Source organism: Oreochromis aureus, linkage group 8 (genome assembly GCF_013358895.1).
Source record: "Oreochromis aureus strain Israel breed Guangdong linkage group 8, ZZ_aureus, whole genome shotgun sequence".
In the NCBI taxonomy this organism is placed as follows: domain Eukaryota; kingdom Metazoa; phylum Chordata; class Actinopteri; order Cichliformes; family Cichlidae; genus Oreochromis; species Oreochromis aureus.
The window spans coordinates 2,025,428-2,050,734 of record NC_052949.1 but is presented as its reverse complement, the minus strand read 5'-3'; the positions used below and the strand labels follow the sequence as shown (position 1 = coordinate 2,050,734).

Here is a 25,307-nt window from a genome sequence, read left to right as displayed (position 1 = left end):
AATAAAACAGGTTACATGTATGAGACTTAGTAGCTTTGCTATATCAGTGCAAGACATACGGCAAAGCTGCCCAGAGCCATATCCTGCATCGAACAGGAAATCAGCTACTTTGAATTTAAAGTACAACGCTGGAAGCATTTCCCCCATTTTCAGGTCTTTCTTATGTGAACTTGACCTTCACCATTAAAAAGTTTTTTTTCTTCTAATCTTAAGCTCCTCCCCTTACTCGCCGCACGAGGTTATCCTGCGCCCCACCTCAGGAGACACAGTATAAATGTTAGTGTTCTGTCAGGAAGGACAGAGAGAGATTTTAGCTTTCATACCTGACAGTCGTCGAGTCACAGACGACTACAAAAATAACCCTTTTATACTTTTTACATTCACTCTGAGCTTCCAGCTGTTCCTCTTTTCCTGAAGGTAAGAACAGAAACATTAGAGATCAAAATGACTGTTCTTAGACTGGATCTGAGACATTTTAGGTTGATCACATGGTTCTTATTAAAAAGCCTGAGGCATTAAACTAGGCAGGGCTCCTGCAGCACATACCTGCCTCGCCCAGAGCCCGTGTTCACTCATTCAGCTTTTCTGTAGAGTCTGCTGCACAGAAGAGTCTCTGTGGGACAGATTCAGACATGTTTCAGGTTCTACTTGGATGTGACATTACTAAATGTTTCATGTTTCAAGTACAACTTTATTGTCTCAATATTTCACTGAAGTGCTAAAAGAGATTTTACAGTAGAAATATTCCATTGTGACAGTAAAATCTGGAATTTGAATTGAACATTTTTTTAATACTATTTTATTATTGTTTTTGCTATTTGTGCTAATTTTATTTATTTTAAATGTCATTTTAATAATCATTTTTTATATATATATTTTATTTATTTTATATTATTATTTTTCTTATTTTTTAACATGTTCAATGTATCATTTTTGGCATGTCAAGTGTACAGCACTTTGTGTTCAGCTGGGGGCTGATCTGAAAGTGCTATATAAATAAATTGCTTGCTTGCTTAAAAATGTAAACCAGAGATGTTAAAGTCATTTTACATGATGGGCCACAAAAAGTTGACGTTGATATTAAGTAGGCCAGACTGGTGAAAATGCTAATGTGCAAAGACATTTGACTACACATTTATTCCCAGTGATAGCTCAATACAAGAAATAGACGTTCAATCAGTAATCAGGCCAGAGAAATTAAACTCAGCTTTCCAAAGATGTCATTCACCACCGTTAATTTATTTATAACAGAGGAGCAATCATTATTCACACAGGGCCATGTAGGTTTGGAATTTTCATCCCCTTAATAAAAAATACTTTCATTTCAAAACTGCATTTTGTGTTTACTTGTGTTAACTTTGTCAAATATTTCAATTTATTTAATAATCTCAAGCATTTAATTGACTTTAACTGACAGTGGCTTCCACAGTTTAAGTACAAAACTACAGTGCAATGCTATTTTTACTACTTTAATGAAATGAAGAAAGCTGAATGATCATGCATGTTTATATGTTTTTATTTGTGCAGGAGACATGGCTTCAAATGTTACGGAGGTGGCTGCTCTGGGTCGACCTTTCACCTTAGGGATGCTCTACGATGCCCGGAGCGATAAACTTATCCCAGGTAACACGTGACCTGACAGCCCAGAACTGTGTCCACACTGATTTTAGAAGGTCTGGAGTCTTCATCAGTCACCCCTGTGCTCTGCAGTGTTCATTCTGCAATCAAACTGTTTACATGAGATATAAAAAAGTACCAGGTTTGATTGTTATGTGTTAGTTTGACCAGAGAGAAATTACTGCATGTTTATACAAAGCCTCCTTATTTCAGGGGTCCACAACGTCTGGGAGACCTGGACTGCATTTTTGGTTGAACAATATAATCATACTCCAGTTTTATAGTGGCAAACAGGGACTGGAGAAATGTGTCTTTGTTCCAAACTTTTCTAAGTGAACTGTTTTTACTGAGCTGTTGTAAAACTGAATAACAACAAAAATTCAGATTAAACTTAATACAGTAAAATGTAATTCAGCTTTGTTCCCACAAACACAGATGAAGAAAGTCATTAACAACACGCAACCTCAACGCTGTGATTGTGCGTACAGCCAGGAAAAGCTTTTGTGTTCCTGTGTGGAGTGAAACTGTGGAGTTTGAGTGTCGAGTTGAAGCAATTTCTAAACATAAAGCACATCAAAAAGACGTCCAAAGATCTGATGTTTATGAGATACAAAGAAAAGGAAAATTTCAGTGAATGTCTCAGTTCTGAAAGTTGCTGCTTCATGCTTATTTAAATTGTACGATTAATTTTCCAACGCTGGAGGTATTGGCTTTGTTGCATGGAGGTAAAATTATAGATCTAAACATGGTGATATGATAACAATTTGTATTTTAAGTAGTGTATATCATTAGAAATAAGTTTATTCTTGTTATTGAGGTTTATATAAGGAAACCCCTTAGTTATGCTGCAATAGACGTAGGCTGCCGGGGATTCCCATGATGCATTGAGTTTTTCCCTTCCAGTCACCTTTCTCACTCACTATGTGCTAATAGACCTCTCAGCATCGAATCATATCTGTTATTAATCTCTGTCTCTCTTCCACAGCATGTCTTTATCCTGTCTTCCTTCTCTCACCCCAACCAATCACAGCAGATGGCCCCGCCCCTCCCTGAGCCTGGTTCTGCTGGAGGTTTCTTCCTGTTAAAAGGGAGTTTTTCCTTCCCACTGTCGCCAAAGTGCTTGCTCATAGGGGGTCATATGATTGTTGGGTTTTTCTCTGTATTTATTATTGTGCTATCTACTGTACAATATAAAGCGCCTTGAGGCGACTTTTGTTGTGATTTGGCGCTATATAAATAAAATTGAATTGAATTGAATTGAAACTGAGTAATATTAAGTAGGGTGGGATTAAATAAGCGTGCACATCTTCCTGCTCTTTTTTTGATATGTAATCTGAACAAAGTCGGAGTGTATTTTGCTTTATTTTTAATTTCTTTTTTCTTTTCTTTTTCTTAATATATCTGTTATATTATATCTGTTATATTTTTACATGTTTAAAATTGATTAAAAAATCAAGGTCAAAATCAAGATAATAATAGAAATGCATTAATTAATTAGTTATAAAAGCAGTGTTAGCTTTGTCTGAAAAATCACAAACTGTGACCAGAGAGATGAACAAAGTAGTTTTTGCAGATAAACTTACAACTTTTATGTGTCAGATAGAAGAACTTCAATTATCTTGATATTAAACATTCAGTTTTATAAGAAATTAAACCAAGTGAACAGAATGTAGACTGACAAAGGACAGGTTCAGCTCCATCACCAAAGGTTGATTCTGTTCATCTGGACGTTTTCAGTGGGAGAAACATTTCGTCACTCATCCAGGTGACTTCTTCAGTCTCAGCTGACTGCAGGTTTCAACCTTATAAACAGGACATTTGCATAATGACTGAAACTAGCACCACTGAAGGAACAATGGGCTGGGAGGTCACCTTCATCATAATTATGCTAATTCTCATGACCATTGATCAACAACCACTGATCAATGGCCTTGTGTACCATTTACAGAGAGTTGGGGAATGGCTGCAATCACAGCATTGTAAGATGGTGACAGATGTACCCTTAGGCCCCCTCCTCGATTCAGAGATCGTCTTTCCCTTTTCACGTAAATGGCCTCCTTGACTCCGCGCTCAAACCAGCGTTCCTCCCTGTCCAGGATGTGTACATCCTCATCCTTGAAAGAGTGTCCACTGGCCTGTAGGTGTAAATAGACTGCAGAGTCCTGTGCGATCCTCTTCACCAGAGGTTGTTTGGTTTCCCCGATGTATAAATCCTGGCTGTACTGTTTATAAGGTTGGGGAAACCTGCAGTCAGCTGAGACTGAAGAAGTCACTTGGATGAGTGACGAAACGTTTCTCCAACTGAAAATGTCCAGATGAACAGAATCAACTTTTGGGGATTTATTTACATGGATGATTGAGAATGCATAAAGATGTTAAGATCCATCCATCCATACATCTTCTTCTTCTTCTTATCCGGGGCCGGGTTCCAGGGGCAGCAGCCTAAGCAGAAAAGCCCAGACCTCCCTCTCCCCAGCCACCTCTTCCAGCTTGTCCGGGGGAACACCAAGGCGTTCCCAGGCATGTCCTGGATCCCCCCCCCAAGGCCTCCTTCCTGTGGGACATCCCCAGAACACCTCACCCAGGAGGAGCCCAAACCACCTCAAGTGGCTCCTTTCGATGTGGAGGAGCAGCAGCTCTACTCTGAGCCCCTCCCAGATGGCTCAACTCCTCACCCTATCTCTAAGGGAGAGGCCAGCCAGCCCATTTCTGCTGCTTGTGTCTGCGATCTCGCTCTTTCCGTCACTACCCACAGCTCGTGACCATAGGTGAGGGTAGGGACGTGGTTCAACCAGTAAATTGAGAGCTTCGCTTTTACACTATGACGGACCAGCACAGCGTCCAGATTACTGCAGCCGCAGGACCAATCTGTCTGTCGATGTCCGGCTCACATCTTTCGTCACTTATGAACAAGACCCCGAGATACTTAAAATCCTCTACTTGGGGCAAGAACTCGTCCCTGACCTGGAGTGGGCACTCCACCCTTTTCTGGCTGAGGACCATGGCCTCAGATTTGGAGCTGCTTATTCTTACCGCTTCACAGTTGGCTGCGAACCGTTCCAGTGTGAGCTGGAGGCCATCACCCGATGAAGCCGACACAGTCACATCATCCTTAAAAAGCAGAGATGAGATTCTGAGACCACCCAGGTGAACGCCTTCTGTCACTTTGCTACGCCTAGAAATTCTGTCCATAAAAATTATAAACAGAATCAGTGACAAAGGGCACTTAGACAGTCCAGGGGACACTGTCGAATACCTTCTCCAGTCCACAAAACACATGTAGACTGGTTGGGCAAACTCACATGAACCCTCAAGTATCCTTGAGAGGATAAAGAGCTGATCCAGTGTTCAACGACCAGGACGAAAACCACATTGTTCCTCCTGTATTTGAGGTTTGACTAACAGACAGACTCTCCTTTCAAGCACCCTGGCATAGACTTTCCCAGGGAGGCTGAGGAGTGTGATCGCACTATAGTTGGAACAAACAAGGCGGATGATGTCTTGATGCATTCTCAATCATCCAGGTAAGTAAATTCCAAAAGTTGATTCTGTTCATCTGGACGTAGCGTTTTGTGGGAGAAACGTTTCGTCACTCATCCAAGTGACTTCTTCAGTCTCAGCTGACTGCAGGTTTCCCCAATCTTATAAACAGTACATTTGCATAATGACTGAAACCAGCCCACTGAAGGAACAATGGGCTGGGAGGTCACCTTCATCATAATTATGCAAATTCTCATGCCCATGAGGCGGATGACCCACCAACCTCTGGGGGCGCGGTCACTGAGGCAGTTAAACAACTCCTTGGTGCCAGCCCCTGGGGTGGACGAGGTCCGCTCTGAAGGCTCTGGATGTTGTAGGGCTGTCCTGGTTGACACGCCTCTAAAATGTTTCATGGCACTCAGGGGCGGTACCTCTGGACTGGCAGATCAGGGTGGTGGTTCCCATCTTTAAGAAAGGGGACCAGAGGGTGTGGACGGGTCAAAATTTGTCATAAAAATTTTATCAGCAAATACAACTTTGTGCTGCAGAAATAACATTATTAATAACAAAAATGAATAAGAAAGGGGCCAAGAACAGAACACTAAGGAGCACCTACCTTTAAAGACAGCTTTGTAAAGGTCTGATATGGACAATTGTTATTGTGACCTCCAAGGTCTGCGTGCAGGTCTGCATGCAGCCCAAGCCCACCAAAGACTGGCATATGCCTCCTTGGCACCTTACCTGTACACTGACTGTCCCTCCTGGACCGGAGGAGGGTTTTGGAGCCCCGGCGACACAGAACACCTGCCCAACCTCCATCATGGACACTCATGTTGCAGGTGTCCCGGCCACCCGCATCTCCAACACTCCTGCCTCAGTGTTAGTGCGGCCCTAAGTGGGTCGGGAACAGCACCTGCCACTGCTGGGACCTGGGGAACCAAATCAGAGAGAAAGGTCTTAAGGGCGCCTCTTCCTCTGCCAGCATGACAGCCACCTTCCTTAAAAGGAAATGAGAATTTTCATTTGTTTTTCTTTAAATTTGGATCAAAGGAGTTTGCAAAGAAAAGCGTCTGGACTTCTTCGAGTTGCTTGAAGACGTTTCACCTCTCATCCGAGAAGCTTCTTCAGTTCTAAGGTCAAATGGCCGAGAGTCCCAGATTTAAACCCAGTGGGAGTATCCCCCCAAGGAGGGACAAAGGACCCCCTGGTGATCCTCTAATCACATGCACCAAGGTGTGAAAATGGGTGTGGGACCTAATCAGCCAGGGTTTCGGGTGAGCTCATTGTGAAACCTGGCCCCACCCTATCATGTGATTTCCTGAGGTCAGATGGCCCAGGATGTGAGTGGGCGTTAAGGCGTCTGGGGAGGGAACTCAAAACTGGATTATAGATGGCAGACAGTTGGTGTCGTAAACCACCGCCTCTGTTCAAAGATGGTCGCTCACAGTGGACATAGATGGCCTCTTTCACTCCTCTTTCAAACCATCTGTCCTCTCTGTCCAATATGTGAACATTGGCATCCTCGAAAGAGTGACCTTTGTCCTTAAGATGCAGGTGGACTGCTGAGTCTTGTCCCGTGGAGGTGGCTCTTCTATGTTGTGCCATGCGCTTGTGAAGTGGCTGTTTGGTCTCTCCAATGTAGAGGTCTGGGCATTCCTCGCTGCACTGTACAGCATACACCACGTTGTTCAGTCTGTGTTTAGGAGTTTTGTCTTTCGGGTGAACCAGTTTGTGTCTGAGTGTGTTGCTGGGTCTGAAGTACACTGGGATGTCATGCTTGGAGAAAACTCTCCTGAGTTTCTCTGATACACCGGCTACATAGGGGATGACAACGTTGTTGCGTCTGTCTTTCTTCTCCTCCCTCGCTGGTGTCTGATCTCCTTTTCTCTGCCTCTTTGCTGACTTTATGAACGCCCAGTTAGGATAACCACATGTTTTCAGTGCTTCCTTTACATGTGTGTGTTCCTTCTTTTTCCCCTCAGGCTTAGAGGGAACATGTTCTGCCCGGTGGTGTAGGGTCCTAATTACTCCAAGTTTGTGTTCCAGAGGGTGATGGGAGTCAAAGAGGAGGTACTGGTCCGTGTGTGTGGGCTTCCGTAAACTTCAATGTTGAGGTTGCCATTCTCTTCAATGTGCTGGCGCAGTCCAGGAAAGGCAAACAGTTATCCTTAGTGTCTTCCCTGGTGAACTTGATGTTTTTATCCACGGCGTTAATGTGCGCAGTGAAGGATTCCACTTCTTGTGTCTTGATTTTGACCCAGGTGTCGTCTACATATCTGTACCAGTGGCTGGGTACTCTCCCTTTAAAAGAGCCAAAAGCCTTTCTTTCCACTTCCTCCATGTAAAGGTTGGCTACAATAGGTGACACGGGGGAGCCCATGGCACAGCCATGTTTTTGTCTGTAGAAGCCTTCGTTGTATTTGAAGTATGGTGTGGTAAGGCAGAGGTGAGCTCTGGCTGATTAGGTCCCACACCCACTTTCACACCTTGGCGCATATGATTAGAGGATCACCAGGGGGTCCTTTGTCCCTCCTTGGGGGGATACTCCCACTGGGTTTAAATCTGGGACTCTCGGCCATTTGACCTTAGAACTGAAGAAGCTTCTCGGATGAGAGGTGAAACGTCTTCAAGCAACTCAAAGAAGTCCAGACGCTTTTCTTTGCAAACTCCTTTGACTACGATGACCTGGATGACTGAGAACCTTCACAGACATATTTAAATTTGGATAGAAAGTCAGGTAGTGACAAACCCATTGATATCTTACTTTGCTTTCCAAAAACTGCCTTCAACAACATTCAGATCAGAAACCATCACAGTATGGTGCGATCGTGGCTTAAGAGTTGGGAGTTCACCTAGTAATCGGAAGGTTGCCGGTTCGAGCCCCGGCTCGGACAGTCTCGGTCGTTGTGTCCTTGGGCAAGACACTTCACCCGTTGCCTACTGGTGGTGGTCAGAGGGCCCGGTGGCGCCAGTGTCTGGCAGCCTCGCCTCTATCAGTGCGCCCCAGGGTGGCTGTGGCTACAACGTAGCTTGCCATCACCAGTGTGTGAATGGGTGAATGACTGGATATGTAAAGCGCTTTGGGGTCCTTAGGGACTAGAAAAGCGCTATATAAATACAGACCATTTACCATTTTTACCATTCCAGCTTGCTGGCCGGTGGCAGCGATCCCACTGTGCCGTCTCCCAGTGGAGCAACTCCACAAACTGTTCCAGGACTATCTGGTCCAACATCTGCAGTTCCCCTTCTTATGGCCCTGGCAGCAACCTGCTGCATCATGGAACTTTTGGGCCCAGCTGAAAGGCCAGTCCTTCACCGCCATCCAGCTGCCCCTGAACCACCGGCAGTGGTCCTCTGAGGAGAAGCCGATCCGGTCTAAAATGGCCCTGCAAACATCCAGGAAGTTCCCCTGCGAGTACAGTGGCAGAGACAGAGCTGCCAGCATCAACAGCTGCCATGCACAGCCCGCTGTGGGCCACTGGCACACCTGTGTGGTTGCCACCAGGTACACCCGAAGGTCGTCAATGCAGCGTCACTGATAATGGTGGTGGTGGGGGCACTTGTCTGGCCCTTGGCCTGGTCCTACAGGTTTTCCATCTGAGCTCTCTGTGCTGCTGCCTGCTCCTTATGCATTGCTACAATCTCTGCGAGCATCTGGGCCGGCAACTAGACCAACTGTGCAAACTGCGGGTCCGACATAATAAACTGGGTTTTGACACCACCTGTTACCCCATTAAGGACCTGAGACAATCGGGGTGCCTGTGATGTTGTTTTATTTACAAAGAATTCATGTTTTCAGTTCCTCAGTTTTTCTGTTCCACAACCGAGCAGCTTTCTAGCCATTCTAGCTCTTCCAGGTCCTGGCATCACTGAAATAGTGAGGCTATAATAACTGAATAGTTTCCAGCTGCTCTGCCAGCATTCCTGGCACTGCCCCTTGAGCATGCTGCACCATCCCTCCTCTGCAGTGGAGCTGCAGCCCATACCTCAGCCACAAGAACCAATCACTGAAGCTGAATTAATTAGAATAAAACTAATGACTTTGACTGTAGTCAAGGCCTTGTAATGAAATTCAGATTATGTGTATAATCTGGTGGTAATATTTCTAAAGACTTGTTTTTTTCATTTTAACCAGTTTTTGGATCTCATGTCTTAAAGGTGTCACACTGTGGGATGCTAAAACTCTGCAGGAGAAGTCAGTGGAGAAAAATCATCATAGCAGTGAGTTTGAAGTCAGTGCGACGGATTCCATTGAAAAAAAGTCGTCACTGCTGGATGTTGATGGTTCACTGAAGGCCAGTTTCCTGGGTGGACTCATTGAGGTTGGAGGATCAGCCAAGTATCTGAATGATAAGAAGAATTCTGACAATCAGAGTCGAGTCACGCTTCAGTACAAAGCTACCACCAAATTCAAACAGCTGATGTTGACTCCTGATGAAACCAAGAACACCCAACAAGCAGAAAATGTGAAGAATTTGGCGACACATGTAGTCACAGGAATCCTTTATGGCGCAAACGCTTTCTTTGTGTTTGACAGTGAGAAGTTAGATCCTAAAAACATTCAGGAAATCAAGGGAACCATGCAAACGGTGATAAAGAAGATCCCCTCATTTAATGTTGACGGGAAAGTTGACATCAAGCTGAGTGATGAAGAAAAAGCTGTGACTGATAAATTTACCTGCAAATTCTATGGAGACTTCATTCTTGAAAGCAACCCTGGAACATTTGAAGATGCAGTGAAGACATACATCCAACTTCCAAAACTACTGGGAGAACACAAAGAAAACTGTGTTCCACTGAAGGTCACACTGATGCCTCTGAAGATTTTAAATCCAGAAGCTGCTGAGATGATGACTGGTATCAGTGTTGGACTTGTTAGAAAGGCTCAAGATGCTTTGAAGGACCTCTATAATCTGGAAATAAGCTGCAATGATCTGCTGGAGGACAGAGTGGGGAGAAGCTTTCCACAGATACCAGAAAAGATGATCAGATTCAAGAAGCTCTGTGAGTATTTCAGATCTTCAATCCAGCAGCAAATGGCCACGAAACTTCCCTCCATCAGGGCAGGTGAGGAAGATGAGCAGGAATTAGTGAAAGTGTTTGATGACAGAGACAAGTCACCGTTCAGTCAGGAGAGATTAACCAAGTGGATCAAAGATGAAGAGAGAGAAGTCACCATCATCAGGTACTTTGTAGACATGATGGAGGGAACAAAGATCATCTCAGATCAGTCTGAGCTGGACAGAGAGGTGTTTAATCCAGGAGTAGAGGAAGTTCTCTGCTTTGTTTTCACCTCCCTGAAATCCACTGACCCATATCTGCAGAACATGTCTGACTACTTGGAGAAAAAGAAACTGGAAGGTACTGATGGTAACACTCCACCTACCCAGGACCAATGGTACTTCTCAGATGAAGTGATAAAGCAGATGACAGAAAAGGCCAAAGTTGTCCATGACCTTGCCAAAGCTCTGAAGAATGACAACCGATTCTGTTTCCTGGTAGCAGCCATTGCAAATGACAAATACAAAGGAGGAAGTATCTACCACTACAGGAAGAACTTCCTGGTCACTGATGATTTCTCAAGACCTGATTTCACTGATGTGGAAAAGGTGACGGACAGAAGAGATCTGATCTGGTGTAAGTACTTTTTACATAAATAAATCACATAAAGGATGTTACACCTGCAATAACTAAATTAGCTTTCTTTATTTTACACTTGATGTCAGAAAGAGCAAGTTATGCACTTTAAGTACAGGATACTGATAATTTCTTTAAGTGCCTTTAATGAGCCAGACTACGTTTGATTAAGCACTGAGTTAAATTTAAGTCTGAACACAACAGGACATTCAAAGAAGTTAATCAAAGGGCTATAAAATGTTGTTTATTGTACACAACTGAGTGTAACGTAAAATTATATAGTTTTATTTAGAAAATAAAGTAACTGAGCACTACCGGTAAAAAGTTTTAAAATAACCCAAATCTTCCAGTCTTTTTAATTGAAATTGTTGATAATGGATATCTTGAAATGGTAAAAAGGTAAGTGGTGAACTGCCAGAGTTTAAAAAAAAGATTATTGTTGGGTTTTTACCTTACAATGAAGATGATACGGGGTGATAAGTTATCTTGTAGCACCATATCACCCTATTAGAGCACTTCGCTCTCACACTGCAGGCCTACTTGTTGTTCCTAGAGTATTTAAAAGTAGAATGGGAGGCAGAGCCTTCAGTTTTCAGGCCCCTCTTCTGTGGAACCAGCTTCCAGTTTGGATTCAGGAGACAGACACTATCTCTACTTTCAAGATTAGGCTTCAAACTTTCCTTTTTGCTAAAGCATATAGTTAGGGCTGGACCAGGTGACCCTGAATCCTCCCTTAGTTATGCTGCAATAGGTGTAGGCTGCCGGGGATTCCCATGATGCATTGGCTGTTTATACACTTCTCTGAATCATTAGTTATTATTTATCCCTGGCTCTCTTCCACAGCATATCTTTTGTCCTGTCTTCCTCGCTTCACCACCAACCAATCACTGCAGATCGCTGCGCCTTTGTGAGGCTGGTTTCTTCCTGTTAAAAGGGAGTTTTTCCTTCCCACTGTTAGTGCTTGCTCCTAGGGGGTCATATGATTGTTGGGGTTTGCTCTGTTTTCTCTGCATTATTGTAGGGTCTACCTGACAATATAAAGCGCGTTGAGGCAACTGTTGTTCCCATTCATTTCCTATGGTGGTCACTTCTGACCAGGAACACCACAGATGTAACAAGGTTGATTAAAACACTCAAAATTCAATGAAAGAGTTGATCATCACTGTTATATGTTCAAGTGCATAGTGTGGAGCATGTCATAAGGCCTTGGGCAATCAGATGTAAAACACAATATTTATGATTGTTTTCAGTTGTAACTTGGTCAGATTTGACCCGAACACGACAGGTGAATAGTATTGCACTGCAGAAACTCGTCTACTGCTATAACATGTTGAGAAAAGTGAAATTTACAAAACAATAGAGGAAAACCATCAGAAGCTTTAAAGCTTTAGACCAGGGGTCGGCAACCTTTCTGGTGATGAGTGCATCTAAAATTTCCTCAGAAGTCAATGTGCCATATAATTGCATTAGCAATAAATTTAATAACACTATATTAACAGCTACACACTATATAGAACAACTTTATAGAATTATATTTGTTCGCAGATGTTGGCAGCTATCAGCGAATAGTTATCAGCTATTTTGAAACAAAAAAAGACTTTTTATCCATAACAGCAAATGAACTGTACAACAGAAAATGCAAATGCTATTTATGGTCTCCTCACAACAATGATAAGAAAAATAAACTGGGCCAATATGACATGTTTGTTAATAAAGAGACACACATGTTAATGTGATCTCTGGTCTCCGAGTGTCCAGCATTCAGACACTACCTGAGGACACTCATGTGAGAGAAAATCTGCTCACACAGATATGTAGAGCCAAATACTGTCAATAAGGCCTCTGCAATGTTCTGAAGACAGTTAAACTTGTCAGGTAGTGATGTCCAGCAGGTGAAAATGCAGCTCCATGAACACGCACAGCTGTGGATTCCAGCTGCGTTCGTAATTCTGCAAACTTTGACCCCCACAAAGTCGAGGTTTTCAGTTCAATCAGCTGCATTTCGATGTCGCATTAACTGGCATTAACTCAGCCGGTTAATGCGAGACAAATCTAGCTGCTCATTAAAGCTTTCTGGTTTGATCAGTCTTGAGTCTTTGGATGTATCCGTGTATTTCCGTGGTGCTGATGCTGCGCTGAGCGGGCAGCTCCTGAAGCATTTGAAGTGTCGGAATGTGGAAATTTCACCCTCGCTTGAAAAAACTGCCAGCCAGCAACGTCCCTCTCACCGGTAGGCTAAGTTATTTTAGCCAATTACAAGTTGAATCTGGTAGTTGGGTTTGTTAGCTAAGATACCGTCATTAAGAAGCGGCACAACTAATGTGTGTATGCGAGCTAATTTGCGATGTGCACCGCTGGCCTGGCCATTTATTTTTTAATGCACCTTCTCAGATTAATTCACTGCGTGTCGTGCCCAGGGCTGGACTGGGACAAAAAATCATCCCGGGCATTTTGACTACAGACCGGCCCACCAGGTATTAAAGCCATAAAGCCTTTGAATAAAAACAAACGCTGTTGTGACAGTGATGTACAGTCTTGTTGGTATATGCATGATTTCTCTACGTTGTACATCAGATAAAAACTTTGGTTGTAAGATTCAGATAATTATTCACTAAAAGTGAGACATTTTAAATGAAAATAAGAAAGAAAAGTATTTCCTTGTGCCCCCCTTTCCCTGTTAATGCCCTACCTGCCCCCCTGGCAACACTTTGCTAGATCCGCCCCTGCACAGTTACCAGCTGTCAGCTACTTAGAAAAGGATCCTGGTGTTATTTGTCTCTCAGAAACAGTTCATAACTTCCCTTCAACTCATTCATGTCACCTAAAAGGTAAACCTGTTTCTCCATCACCTGTTCAGCTCTGATGATTCAGTAAGGACATCTCCTGGTTTCATCTGCATGTTTCCCTCTCACCACATATACAAACCGACATCATGACCAGCAGCTTTACAGCTGTGGCTCCAGCAAACACCAGCTGATACTAGAAATTAATATTAAATAAATTCTAACAACAGCTGATCAAGCTTAAACGTGCTGCTGTTGTTTAGCGCGACATCCGCTGGTTTCCTCTTTCTGGGGCAAAGTGGGCGATAAACAAACAAGAGAGAAATGCCGATCAGCTGATCACTGATCAGTTTCATGATTGAAGCAGCAACAGGAGAGAGAGGGGAGAGAATGAGAGAAGAAGAGGCAGCTGCAGCGTAAAGACACAGAATAACTCCAGCTTTGTGTCTTTTTCCATTCTAGCTGAAGTCCGGGACAAACTGTGTTCCTTCTCACCTCAATACGAAACGCGTAATATTTTCTCTGAGCACAGGACGATTCTGTTTTTTACAGGACGGTTGGCAACTCTACTAACTAACCTTATGAATAAAATAAAGGTCACTATCAATAACATCACAGCACCCACCCAGCTGTATAGAAACTCCGTCATGCTAGCTAGCACGCAGTACGAGTTATTGTAACTGACTGTAAAATTCAGCACAACGAAAATAAACTCCACCTAAACTTGGTTTATATCTGACTCAGACAGACTGCAGGTCATAACTTCTTACCTGAAGTTCAGCTCACCTGACGCTCGGACTGGCGGCCGCCTCGGGTCTCTCCTCCTCCTGCCTCCCCTTCCCTCATCCACCTGCTGGCCTCTGTGGAAGCTCCGCCTTAGCCACCACCAAACAACTGAGTTATTTTTACACATCAGCCAGCATCTGGCCAATCCACCGCCTTTCATTGTTTATACCGTTACAAAAAAAAATAAAAAAAAATAAAAATAATCGGCCATCGACCATCCTACAGAGAAAGTGTGAAGAAACTGTCAACGTGTCAGAGAGTACAGTCTCCTTCACCATAAAAAGGCCCTCAGAAACTGGAGAACTTTGGCAAGGAGTGGTCTGGCAGAACCGCAACACAAGCCACAAGAGAATCAGGCGATACGTTTCTGAGAGAGCAGCTCACAGGACCACAGCTTCAAGCACAGTTTAATAGTGATCATTGTAAGTCTCAGTTTCGAGTGTAAAGAGAAGACTTTGAGTTGGAGGTTTGACGGGATGAGATGCAGCAAGAAAGCCACTGATAACAAGACTGCTAACAAATCAGAAGAAGAAAGAAAAGGCCTGCCTGGGTCTTGAAACCAACTGACTACTGAAGACTGGAAGATGCTGTCATGGACTGATGAATCAAAATCTGAATCTTTGGTTCATCACACAGGATTTTTGTACGTAGCTCAGTGTGTGGCACCAACTGTGAAACATGTAGGAGGAAGTATGATGGACTGAAGCTGTTTTGCTGGATCCTGGGTTGATGATTTAAACAGAGTAAGAGACATCCTGGAAGATTTGAAATGCCCTCCATGGCGTTCTCCACCTGGTTATTCTGAGGTTCATCCAACAGCAAAAAAGTAAATAAAGAAAAAAAGACCAAGCCCAAGCTAAAGCAGAACTACTTTAGGAACAAAGAGCAAGAAGGTATGCTTGAAAACATGATTGTCAATAAAAATCTGGAGGAATTTGGGTGTTCTAAAACTTTTTACAAGAATTCAGTTTATATATTTGTGTATTTTAAAGTTGTCCAAGAACAGACCACTGAAATATAATTTATGGTACTTAGTCATTAGCAGTGGTTAAAGACAGATATCCAGTGTTTTTGTCTAAGATAACAGCACACTGTCTAATACAGAATCAGAGTTTTAATGTGGAGAAACATGCAGATAAAATCCATCATCATAATCAAAGTCAGACAGAACTGCAGTTTGTACAAAGATCATAACAACTAACAGGAGAGAACCCAGATCTTCCCTTCATAGTTGTTCTTCATTTGATCAGAGTTTAAAAAGACAAGCTGAGGTTTGAGCACAGAGATCTGACATGTGTTAAAAACAGACTGTAGCTCTGCAGTGGACAGATTAAGGGGGAGTCAGTGACATTATCATCAATTATGAACTTGATCAGGTCTCGTTCTCTCCATCAGATGCCTGTGAGCTCACCCTGGATCCAAACACAGCACACTTCAACCTCATCCTGTCTGAAGGAAACAAGAAGGCCACAAGAGGAGAGAAGCAGTCGTATCCTGACCATCCTGAGAGATTCGATACTTTACATAACATTCTGTGCAGAGAGGCTCTGACTGGCCGCTGTTACTGGGAGATAGAGTGGGCCACAAACAAAGGAGCGCATGCTGCTGCTGCTGTTTGCTACAGAGGAATACAGCGGAAAGGGGACGGTTATCCATCTGCGTTTGGGTGGAATAACATCTCCTGGTGCGTTGGCTTCAAATGGGACCCAGAACCAACTTACTATACAGGGCAGCAAAGTAAGGAGACCAAGTCAAATACCAGTCCAACTCCTGGCTGCTCCCGACTGGGAGTGTTTCTGGACTGGCCTGCAGGGACTCTGTCCTACTATGAAGTGTCAGCTGACAAACTGAGACACATTCTCACCTTCAAAACCAAATTCTCTGAACCTGTTTACTCAGGATTCTACTTAAATAAAAACTCCTACATGTCACTGTGTCTGTAATCCTGACCTACAAAGTGAGGTCAGCATATCCAGGATATCTTTCTGTTATCTGGTTTAACTTCCCCTAATATCAGCAATCAGTCAAAGTGCTGACATGAAGGTATCTATCTATCACTACTGTAAGTGATCCCAGGGTTTATCAGGCTAGGGGCGTGTTCACATGACATCTGACCAATCACAAACACAGACAGGTACCGCAGCAGAGCGAATGATCTTACACATGAAGAGAAACTATAATATTCAGATGTGTGTAAAACTTTTCTTTTGTCTCTTTTTGTCATTTATGTCTTCACTGGTCCTGCAGTTTAATCCTAATAAAAACCCTTTAATTTGTTCACAATTTATTAATTTAAGCTTTGTTTCTTGTGATGATTTTTCTTTGTATTATTTTCTTCCAGCTGATGTGAGATTAGAGTCCAAGTGGATGTAAAAATCATTTTCTAATGTTTTCATTCCAACTTGTTGCATTTGATAATCAATAAGCATTCATTGAAACATTTGAAGCGCTTTTGTTTCATTTGAATCTAAGAGCCGATTCTACCTTTAAATATTAGATGTTCCTGATTGATCATTTGATTAATGTTCAGATTTATCTTTAAGTCTGCTTTTACTTCTTGCTACTTTACTTCACTGATAATGACTTGTTTGAGTTTTGTATATGAAATCATTTCTCAGGGCTTGGTTAGTTCAAACACTCCTTTTTGACTGCGATTCTTTGTCAGACTCTTTGATGGGCAGTTTATTGACAGGATGATTACCAACCAGCATGATAGGGAGTTAACACTGTGCACCTTGATAATCACTGTAATGCAAATGTCCACCAACTCTGATTAATTTCAAATCTGCATCAGAGTCAGGGACTAGTTTAACAAGTATACTTGAGAGGTGTAGTGGTTAACTAGACTGGAGCAGTCTTGGATTTCGGTAAATCCAAACAACTTCTTGTTCAAACAACTTTCAATCTGCATGAGTCTGATTGAATCCATTGATGAAAAGTTAAAGTTGCTCCGCAAAAGAACTTGATAAAAGTTATGGGGATGTCCAAATTCATAGGCTGCATCCTCCTGAGGACGCATTTGTAGGCTGATTACATCACAGCGACGCGACAAAGGCTGTCCAAATTCGTAGACTCCTCCGACAAATGTGTCCTCCTTTTCCCGAATTTGAAAGATGGCTCAAACGTGTCCCTCGTGGCCCACCATATCCCAGAATTCATAGCACGGCCCAGCCAATTTCCAGTTTCCAACAATGGCGGCAGCTACTTAGTTTTAATATTACTCTTATTACTCTTTCTGGGTCACAAAATAAACTTTTAAGATATTTTTAGGTGAGAATGTAGCTGTGTAAACTTCAAATATCTGCTCGGTTTATCAAGACATCACATATTTGCAAAAGTGCTCTGACTTTTTGGGAGACGTCTGTTACCCACCAGCTCGATAGCTGTGTCTGGTGTTGTAGGGAGTTATGAAGTCAGGAAGGCTGTACTGTTTTGCCAGTAATCTGTATATGAGGCATATGGTGGGGGAGTGCTTAGCACGCAACCTGGCTCAGCTTTCTCACAGTGACAGAAGGGCAATTTCTTGTTGCTTTAGCTGATTTTATGCTAGCCACTGCTAATTGCTGCCAGTCTTTGGTTCTTCTGGTAGGTGAGGGTACTGCTTCTCCACTCGCGTAACTCAAACCTTTCTAAAAGAAGTTCAGTTCAGTTCGATTATATTTTATTTATACTGTGCCAAATGAAAACAACAGTTGCTTTAAGGCTCTTTAGATTGTAAGGTAATGACCTTAGAATATCACATAAAGATTATGCAAATAATACAGAGAAATTCCCAACAATCAGACAAACCCCTTGTGAGCAAGCACTTTCATGAAAGTGGGAAAAACTCCCATTTAACAGGAAGAAACCACAGACAGAACCAGGCTCAGGGAGGGGCGGGGCCATATCTGCCACGAGCGGTGGGGGGAGTGATTCCAACATGTTTACCAGCTTCTTTGCCTTCTCATCAGAGCTCTGGCTGTACAGGCAGTTATTTTCTGCAATGGCCTTTGCTTCTTCATCATGTTCACTGTTGTCTTTGGTATATGCACAGCACGGGCTACAACTGCTACCAAATGGCAAAACTGACAATTTGGTACATGCCATCACAAAGTCATTCTGCTTTCATTTAACAACAAAAACAAAAACAAAAGACACACATTTGAAAAGCTGGCTGAATCATAATTGATGACTTTTCTGTATTTTTATTTTTGAGCAAAACTTCTAAACCAATAATATCTATGAACATATTTATACACAATATTCAATAAACACACACACAGACACACACATCTCATATTTTTAAGTCTCATGTGATCGATCTACTGCTCACTAGAGCCTCATCAGAACTGGTCTCAGTAGAAGGGTGACTGCCAAGAAGACTGTGGTGTAAATGAGACATGACGGATCCAGAGATCATAATTTTGGGCCATCTTTATTTATTTTGGCTGCAGCTCTCGTCTCTCGGCTGCACATCACACCACAAAAACTCCCAACAAACCCCAATTCCCCGTGTTTTAACTCTGCAGGTATGATTGCGAATGCCGTGCAGGTGCATATGCACGGCCTTGCAGACCACACCCCACCACATACCCATATCAACGGGTCTGATAGAGAAATTTATCCAAATTTCAAGGTTTTGGCTTAAATCATCAGCATGTTTGGGGGAGTCAGCAGCCATCTATAAAACACAGTGGAAGCTCTGTCATGGTTTGGGCTGCATTTCAGCCAGTGGTGTTTGAGATCTTTTTAAAATTATTGAGATTATGAAAACAGGAAACTACCATCAGATTTTGATCACCCATGCAGGAGCATCTGGAAAGCTTCTGATTAGCAGCAGCTTAATGTTTCTGCATGAAAATGACTCCACCTCCTGTACATGGATGACATCAAGCTGTATGCCAAGAGTGAACGAGACATCGATTCACTGATCCACACTACCAGAATATACAGCAATGACATCAGGATGTCATTCGGGCTGGAGAAGTGTAGTCGGATGATAACAAAGAGAGGGAAGGTAGTCAGAACTGAGGGGATCGAGCTACCAGAAGGCAACATTGCAGACATAGAGGACAGCTACAAGTACCTGGGGATCCCACAGGCAAATGGGAACCAGGAAGAGGCCGCTAGGAAAGCTGCAACCACCAAGTACCTGCAGAGGGTCAGGCAAGTCCTGAGGAGTCAGCTGAACGGTAAGAACAAGATCCGGGCTATCAACACCTACGCCCTACCTGCTGGGATAATAGGCTGGCCAAAGGAGGAGATAGAAGCCACTGACATAAAGACAAGAAAGCTCCTGACCATGCATGGAGGGTTTCACCCCAAGTCCAGCATCCTGAGGCTGTACGCCAAGCGGAAGGAAGGAGGCCGGGGACTGGCACCACAGTCCAGGATGAGACAGGAAGGAACATCCACGAATACAACACAAAGATGGCCCCAACTGACAGCGTACTCAGTGAATACCTCAGGCAGCAGAAACCCAAGAAAGAGGAGGAAGGCGAGTAACCATCATGGAAGGACAGGCCCCTGCACGGTATGTACCACCGGCAGATAGAGGAGGTGGCTGATACCCAGAAATCCTACCAGTGGCTGGACAAAGCTGGACTGAAAGACAGCACAGAGGCACTAATCATGGCAGCACAAGAACAAGCTCTGACCACAAGATCCATAGAGGCTGGGGTCTATCACACCAGGCAAGACCCCAGGTGCAGGCTGTGTAAAGATGCCCCTGAGACAATCCAGCACATAACAGCAGGGTGCAAGATGCTAGCAGGCAAGGCATACATGGAACGACATAACCAAGTGGCCGGCATAGTGTACAGGAACATCTGTGCCGAGTATAACCTGGAAGTCCCGAGGTCAAAATGGGAGATACCCCCAAGGGTGATGGAGAATGACCGAGCTAAGATCCTGTGGGACTTGGTGGTGGTAGACAAACAGAAGAAGACGGCCGTAGTGATCGATGTAGCGGTTCCGAATGACAGCAATATCAGGAAGAAGGAAAACGAGAAGCTGGAGAAATACCAAGGGCTCAGAGAAGAGCTCGAGAGGATGTGGAGGATGAAGGTAACGGTGGTCCCCGTGGTAATTGGAGCACTAGGTGCGGTGACTCCCAAGCTAGGCGAGTGGCTCCAGCAGATCCCGGGAACAACATCGGAGATCTCTGTCCAGAAGAGCGCAGTCCTGGGAACAGCTAAGATACTGCGCAGGACCCTCAAGCTCCCAGACCTCTGGTAGAGGACCCGAGCTTGAAGGATAAACCGCCCGCAGGGGCGTGCTGGGTGGTTTTTTTTTTTTATATATATACATACACTTATACATAAAAGTCACTATTAATAAATAGCTGAAAAAGAACATGTGCAAGAAGGGTGTAACTGTTGCAGTAAACAGTGTGTTAGGTGGATGAGTTGTACAGGGAGTCGGCCACAGACAGGAATGATTTCCTGTGTCGTTCAGTGGTGCTTTTCGGTAATCTCAGTCTCTCACTGAACGTGCTCCTGTGACTGACCAGCATGTCATGGAGTGGGTGGGAGGTGTTATCCAACATTGTCTTTATCTTGGACAACATCCGCCTCTCCGACACCACCTCGAGGGAGTCCAGCTCCATCCCCACAACATTACTGGCCTTATGGATCAGTTTATCGAGTCTGTTGGCATCTGCGACCCTCAGCCTGCTCCCCCAGCATGCAACAGCATAGAGGATCACACTGGCCACAACAGACTCGTAGAAAATCCTGAGCATTTTCTGGCAGATGTTGAAGGACCTCAGTCGCCTCAAAAAATAGAGACGACTCTGGCCTTTCTGTAAAGTGCTGTGGTGTTTGTAGCCCAGTCCAGTTTATTGTCAATGTGTACTCCAAGGTATTTATAGTCCTCCACAATGTCAACACTGACCCCTTGGATTGAAACAGGGGTCAAGTGTTTCCTGGTCTTCCTGAAGTCCACGATCAATTCCTTGGTCTTTGCCACGTTGAGCTGCAGATGATTCTGCTCACACCACGTGACAAAGGAGTCGACCACAGCCCGGTACTCTGTCTCATCATCCCTGCTGATGCATCCAACCACCGCGGAGTCATCAGAAAACTTCTGAAGATGGAGGTCTCTGTGCAGTGGCTGAAGTCTGTGGTGTAGAGGGTGAGGAGGAAGGGGGAGAGGACGGTCCCCTGTGGTGCCCCTGTGTTGCTGATTACCTTGTCAGACACACACTGTGGGAGACGTACATATTGTGGTCTTCCTGTCAGGTAATCAACAATCCAGGACACCAGAGAAGCATCCACCTGCATCGCTGTTAACTTATCACCCAGGAGGGTCGGCCTGATGGTGTTGAAAGCACTGGAAAGTCAAAAACATGACCCTCACAGTGCTCGCCCGGCTGGTCCAGATGGGTGTAGACACGATTGAGCAGGTAGATGATGGCGTCCTCTGTTCCGAGACGAGGCTGATAAGCAAATTGAAGGGGATCCAGATGTGGTCTGACAATGGGTCGCAGCTGGTCCAGGATGAGCCTTTCCAGGGTCTTCATGATGTGGGAGGTCAGTGCCACGGGCCTGTAATCCTGGGGGAACACTGGGACGTGGCGCCTTTGGAATAGGGACGAGGCATGATGTCTTCCACATCACTGGGACCCTCGGCAGACTCAGACTCAGCATAAACAGTTTATGAAAGACTCCACACAGCTGGGGGGCACAGGGGGACTCACTCCGACTGGTCCAGCAGACTTGCCTGAGTGAAGTCTCCTCATTTGCATCTGAACCTGGTATTGAGTGAAGGTGATGGGTGGGGGAGGGGTGTCAGGAATCTCACAGGAGGCAACAGCGCCATGTGGAGAGGGAGGCTGGCACAGGGGTGTGGCTCTGGATTCCAGGCTGACCACAGGTGAGGTTGTGGGGGTGTGAGCAGACACTGTGGTGTCGAATCTATTGAAAAACAGATTCAACTCGTTAGCTCTGTTCTCACCTCCCTCAGCTCCCCTGCTGTTGGTTGGCCTGAATCCAGTGATGGTCTTTATGCCCCTCCACACCTCTCTCATGCTGTTCTGCTGGAGTTTCCACTCCAGCTTCCTCCTGTAATTGTCCTCATTGAAGAAAATAAGAACAACCCCAGGTTTCTCTTCAGCACTGTAGCCAGGCTGACAAAAAGTCAGAGCTCTGTTGAGCCAACAATCCCTTTAACGTTAACTAGTAATGACTTCATGAACTTCTTCACAAATAAAATTTTTATCATTAGAGAAAAAATTACCAATAATCATCCCACAGATGTAATATTATCTACAGCTACTTTTAGTACCATCGATGTTAAGTTAGACTCTTTTTCTCCAATTGATCTTTCTGAGTTAACTTCAATAATTAATTCCTCCAAACCATCAACGTGTCTTTTAGACCCCATTCCTACAAAACTGCTCAAAGAAGTCCTGCCATTAATTAATTCTTCGATCTTAAATATGATCAACCTATCTCTAATAATCGGCTATGTACCACAGGCCTTCAAGGTGGCTGTAGTTAAACCTTTACTCAAAAAGCATCTCTAGACCCAGCTGTCTTAGCTAATTATAGGCCAATCTCCAACCTTCCTTTCATATCAAAAATCCTTGAAAGAGTAGTTGTCAAACAGCTAACAGATCATCTGCAGAGGAATGGCTTATTTGAAGAGTTTCAGTCAGGTTTCAGAGCTCATCACAGCACAGAAACAGCTTTAGTGAAGGTTACAAATGATCTTCTTATGGCCTCTGACAGTGGACTCATCTCTGTGCTTGTCCTGCTAGACCTCAGTGCTGCGTTCGATACTGTTGACCATAATATCCTATTAGCGCGATTAGAACATGCTGTAGGTATTACAGGTACTGCACTGCAGTGGTTTGTATCATATCTATCTAATAGACTCCAGTTTGTACATGTAAATGGAGAGTCCTCTTCACACACTGAGGTCAATTATGGTGTTCCACAGGGTTCAGTGCTAGGACCAATTCTGTTTACATTATACATGCTTCCCTTAGGCAGCATCATTAGAAGACATAGCATAAATTTTCACTGCTATGCAGATGACACGCAGCTCTATCTGTCCATGAAGCCAGGTAACACACACCAATTAGTTAAACTGCAGCAATGTCTTAAAGACAGAAAGACCTGGTGTACTGTAATTTGTTAAAAGCAGGCTGTAGATCTGCAGTGGACAGACTAATTAGAAATCAGTCACATTATCATGAATGTGAATCTCTTTTTCTCCATCAGATGCCTGCAGTCTCACCCTGGATCCAAACACAGCACACTGTGAACTCCTTCTGTCTGAAGGAGACAAGAAGGTGACAAGAGGAGAGAAACATCCATATCCCGACCTTCCTGAGAGATTCAGTGAGGTTCCTCAGGTTCTGTGCAGAGAGGAACTGACCTGCCGCTGTTACTGGGAGGTGGAATGCAAAGCTTATCTTCATGCTTGTGTTGATGTAGGTGTTTGCTACAAACAGCTTGAGAGGAAAGGAAACAATGATGCATGCAGGCTTGGAAATAACACCATTTCGTGGTGTTTTACTCACCATCCAGATCAAGGTTCAGATGAAAACCCTCTAAGTTTCTGTGCAAAACATAATAATGAGTCCAAATATTACCCCGTTCCTCCTACTGGCTGTCCCAGACTGGGAGTGTTTCTGGACTGGGTTGCAGGCACTCTGTCCTTTTATTGTGTCTCATCTGACAAACTGAGTCACATTCACACCTTCAGAACTAAATTCTCTGAGCCTGTTTATCCAGCATTCCTCATCCACAATCAGCCAGAATTTCGTATCAGTAATAATACAGGACTCATGTCTGGTTTTTTTGTTTTACCTGTTATGTTAATGGTGAAGTTTCCAACTTCAGTTAAGCTGATGTTCTAATATGACAATTAAAAGTGTACACTAACAGCATAACTGGTTTGTATTAACTTTTCTTTCTTTTTGCTCTTCCTGTGATTTAATGCTGAAAAGCTTTTAATGTGTTCACGTTTTGTTGAATTTTTCAGGCATTTTCTTGCAGCTGATGTGAGATTAGAATCCAAGTGATGCAAAAAATCTTTGTCTGATATTTTATCCAATGTGTTGTATTTGATCAGCTGAACAGCTACTTAGAAATTATTCACTTTTATATTTGAAGAATTTTAATTTAGTCTGATTGTTACAGATGATTCTGACTTCACATATTTGATGGTTTCACAGTATATGCTCTTTATTGATTGTTTGATTGTTTGATGAGTTTTGACTTTAAGGTTGATGACTGACAACAATTTGTTGTATCCTGTCTGTTGTGCAACTCAGTTGAGTTTATTTCAAACTGGGAAAGTGCAACGAGGACCAGATTTGGTCTCACACACCTGTCAGTCTGATACAGTAAGTTCAACACAGCCAGGCTTTCTTTGTGTTAGCTGGCTTAACAAAACCTACAAATTTCAGTCAGAGATAACAAGTATCACAATGCTAGTTTTCAGATTTCTTTGTTAACTCTGCCTAATCAGAGACATTAGAATAGGTGATAGAGAAAACAGAGCTAGTTAATCTTATGGTCTGATCACCACAAGCACAAAAATAAATACTTGAAGTCAAACTCAGATACTTGCTCTGGACCCAGTTATGGGTGCAGCATTAGTTACCAGGTTGATACAGCCAGTTAAACAGAGAGCTGCCTTCATGTCCAGGGACCACACCACTGCCACAATGACAGTCTGGTGTTTTGAGTTATTTTGAGTTTTGAGTATTACTTTATATAATTGGTTGGTTCCTTTATCATTATATTCTCAGTTTAGTTTATAGGTGCACTGTGGTCCTAAACACTACGGATTACCACACAAAGATCACTACTCTCCTCAGTGACAACAATACCTACGAAGCTTTAAAGCGAGACCCCACAAGCAGCTACAAAAAGAAAGTTATAGCTTGTCTTCAAGACCTTGAAAAGGACAAAATCATTGACCGCCTTACATATCACCGCCTTTATCCAGGGAATGCCATACCCTGCATTTATGGACTTCCTAAGATCCACAAAGAATGGTAAATATGGT

At 43.6% G+C, this 25,307-nt stretch overlaps 1 protein-coding gene across 2 annotated transcripts; it reads left to right on the top strand.

Moving 5' to 3' along the window:
• The first annotated feature begins 296 nt into the window (after window positions 1-296).
• On the top strand, window positions 297-24,200 carry LOC116311484 (neoverrucotoxin subunit alpha). 2 transcript variants are annotated; one of them, XM_039616171.1, is made up of 4 exons: window positions 297-417; window positions 1,528-1,623; window positions 9,256-10,734; window positions 23,510-24,200. In XM_039616171.1, exons 2-4 carry the CDS (start codon window positions 1,533-1,535, stop codon window positions 24,148-24,150), a joined length of 2,211 nt encoding a protein of 736 aa, XP_039472105.1. In that variant the 5' UTR covers window positions 297-417; window positions 1,528-1,532; the 3' UTR covers window positions 24,151-24,200. The 2 variants fall into 2 exon arrangements, with proteins under 2 accessions (XP_039472105.1, XP_039472106.1); XM_039616172.1 differs by lacking the exon at window positions 23,510-24,200 and adding an exon at window positions 15,699-16,569.
• Window positions 24,201-25,307: the final 1,107 nt, after the last annotated feature.

What these genes read in the sequence shown, in the direction of transcription:
- LOC116311484 (XM_039616171.1), top strand. Translation starts at nt 1,533, where the DNA reads ATGGCTTCAAATGTTACGGAGGTGGCTGCTCTGGGTCGACCTTTCACC. An exon ending in GAGCGATAAACTTATCCCAG is followed by an intron (nt 1,624 to 9,255) that starts GTAACACGTGAC and finishes CATGTCTTAAAG; the next exon opens with GTGTCACACTGTGGGATGCT. An exon ending in CAGAAGAGATCTGATCTGGT is followed by an intron (nt 10,735 to 23,509) that starts GTAAGTACTTTT and finishes TTTCTCCATCAG; the next exon opens with ATGCCTGCAGTCTCACCCTG.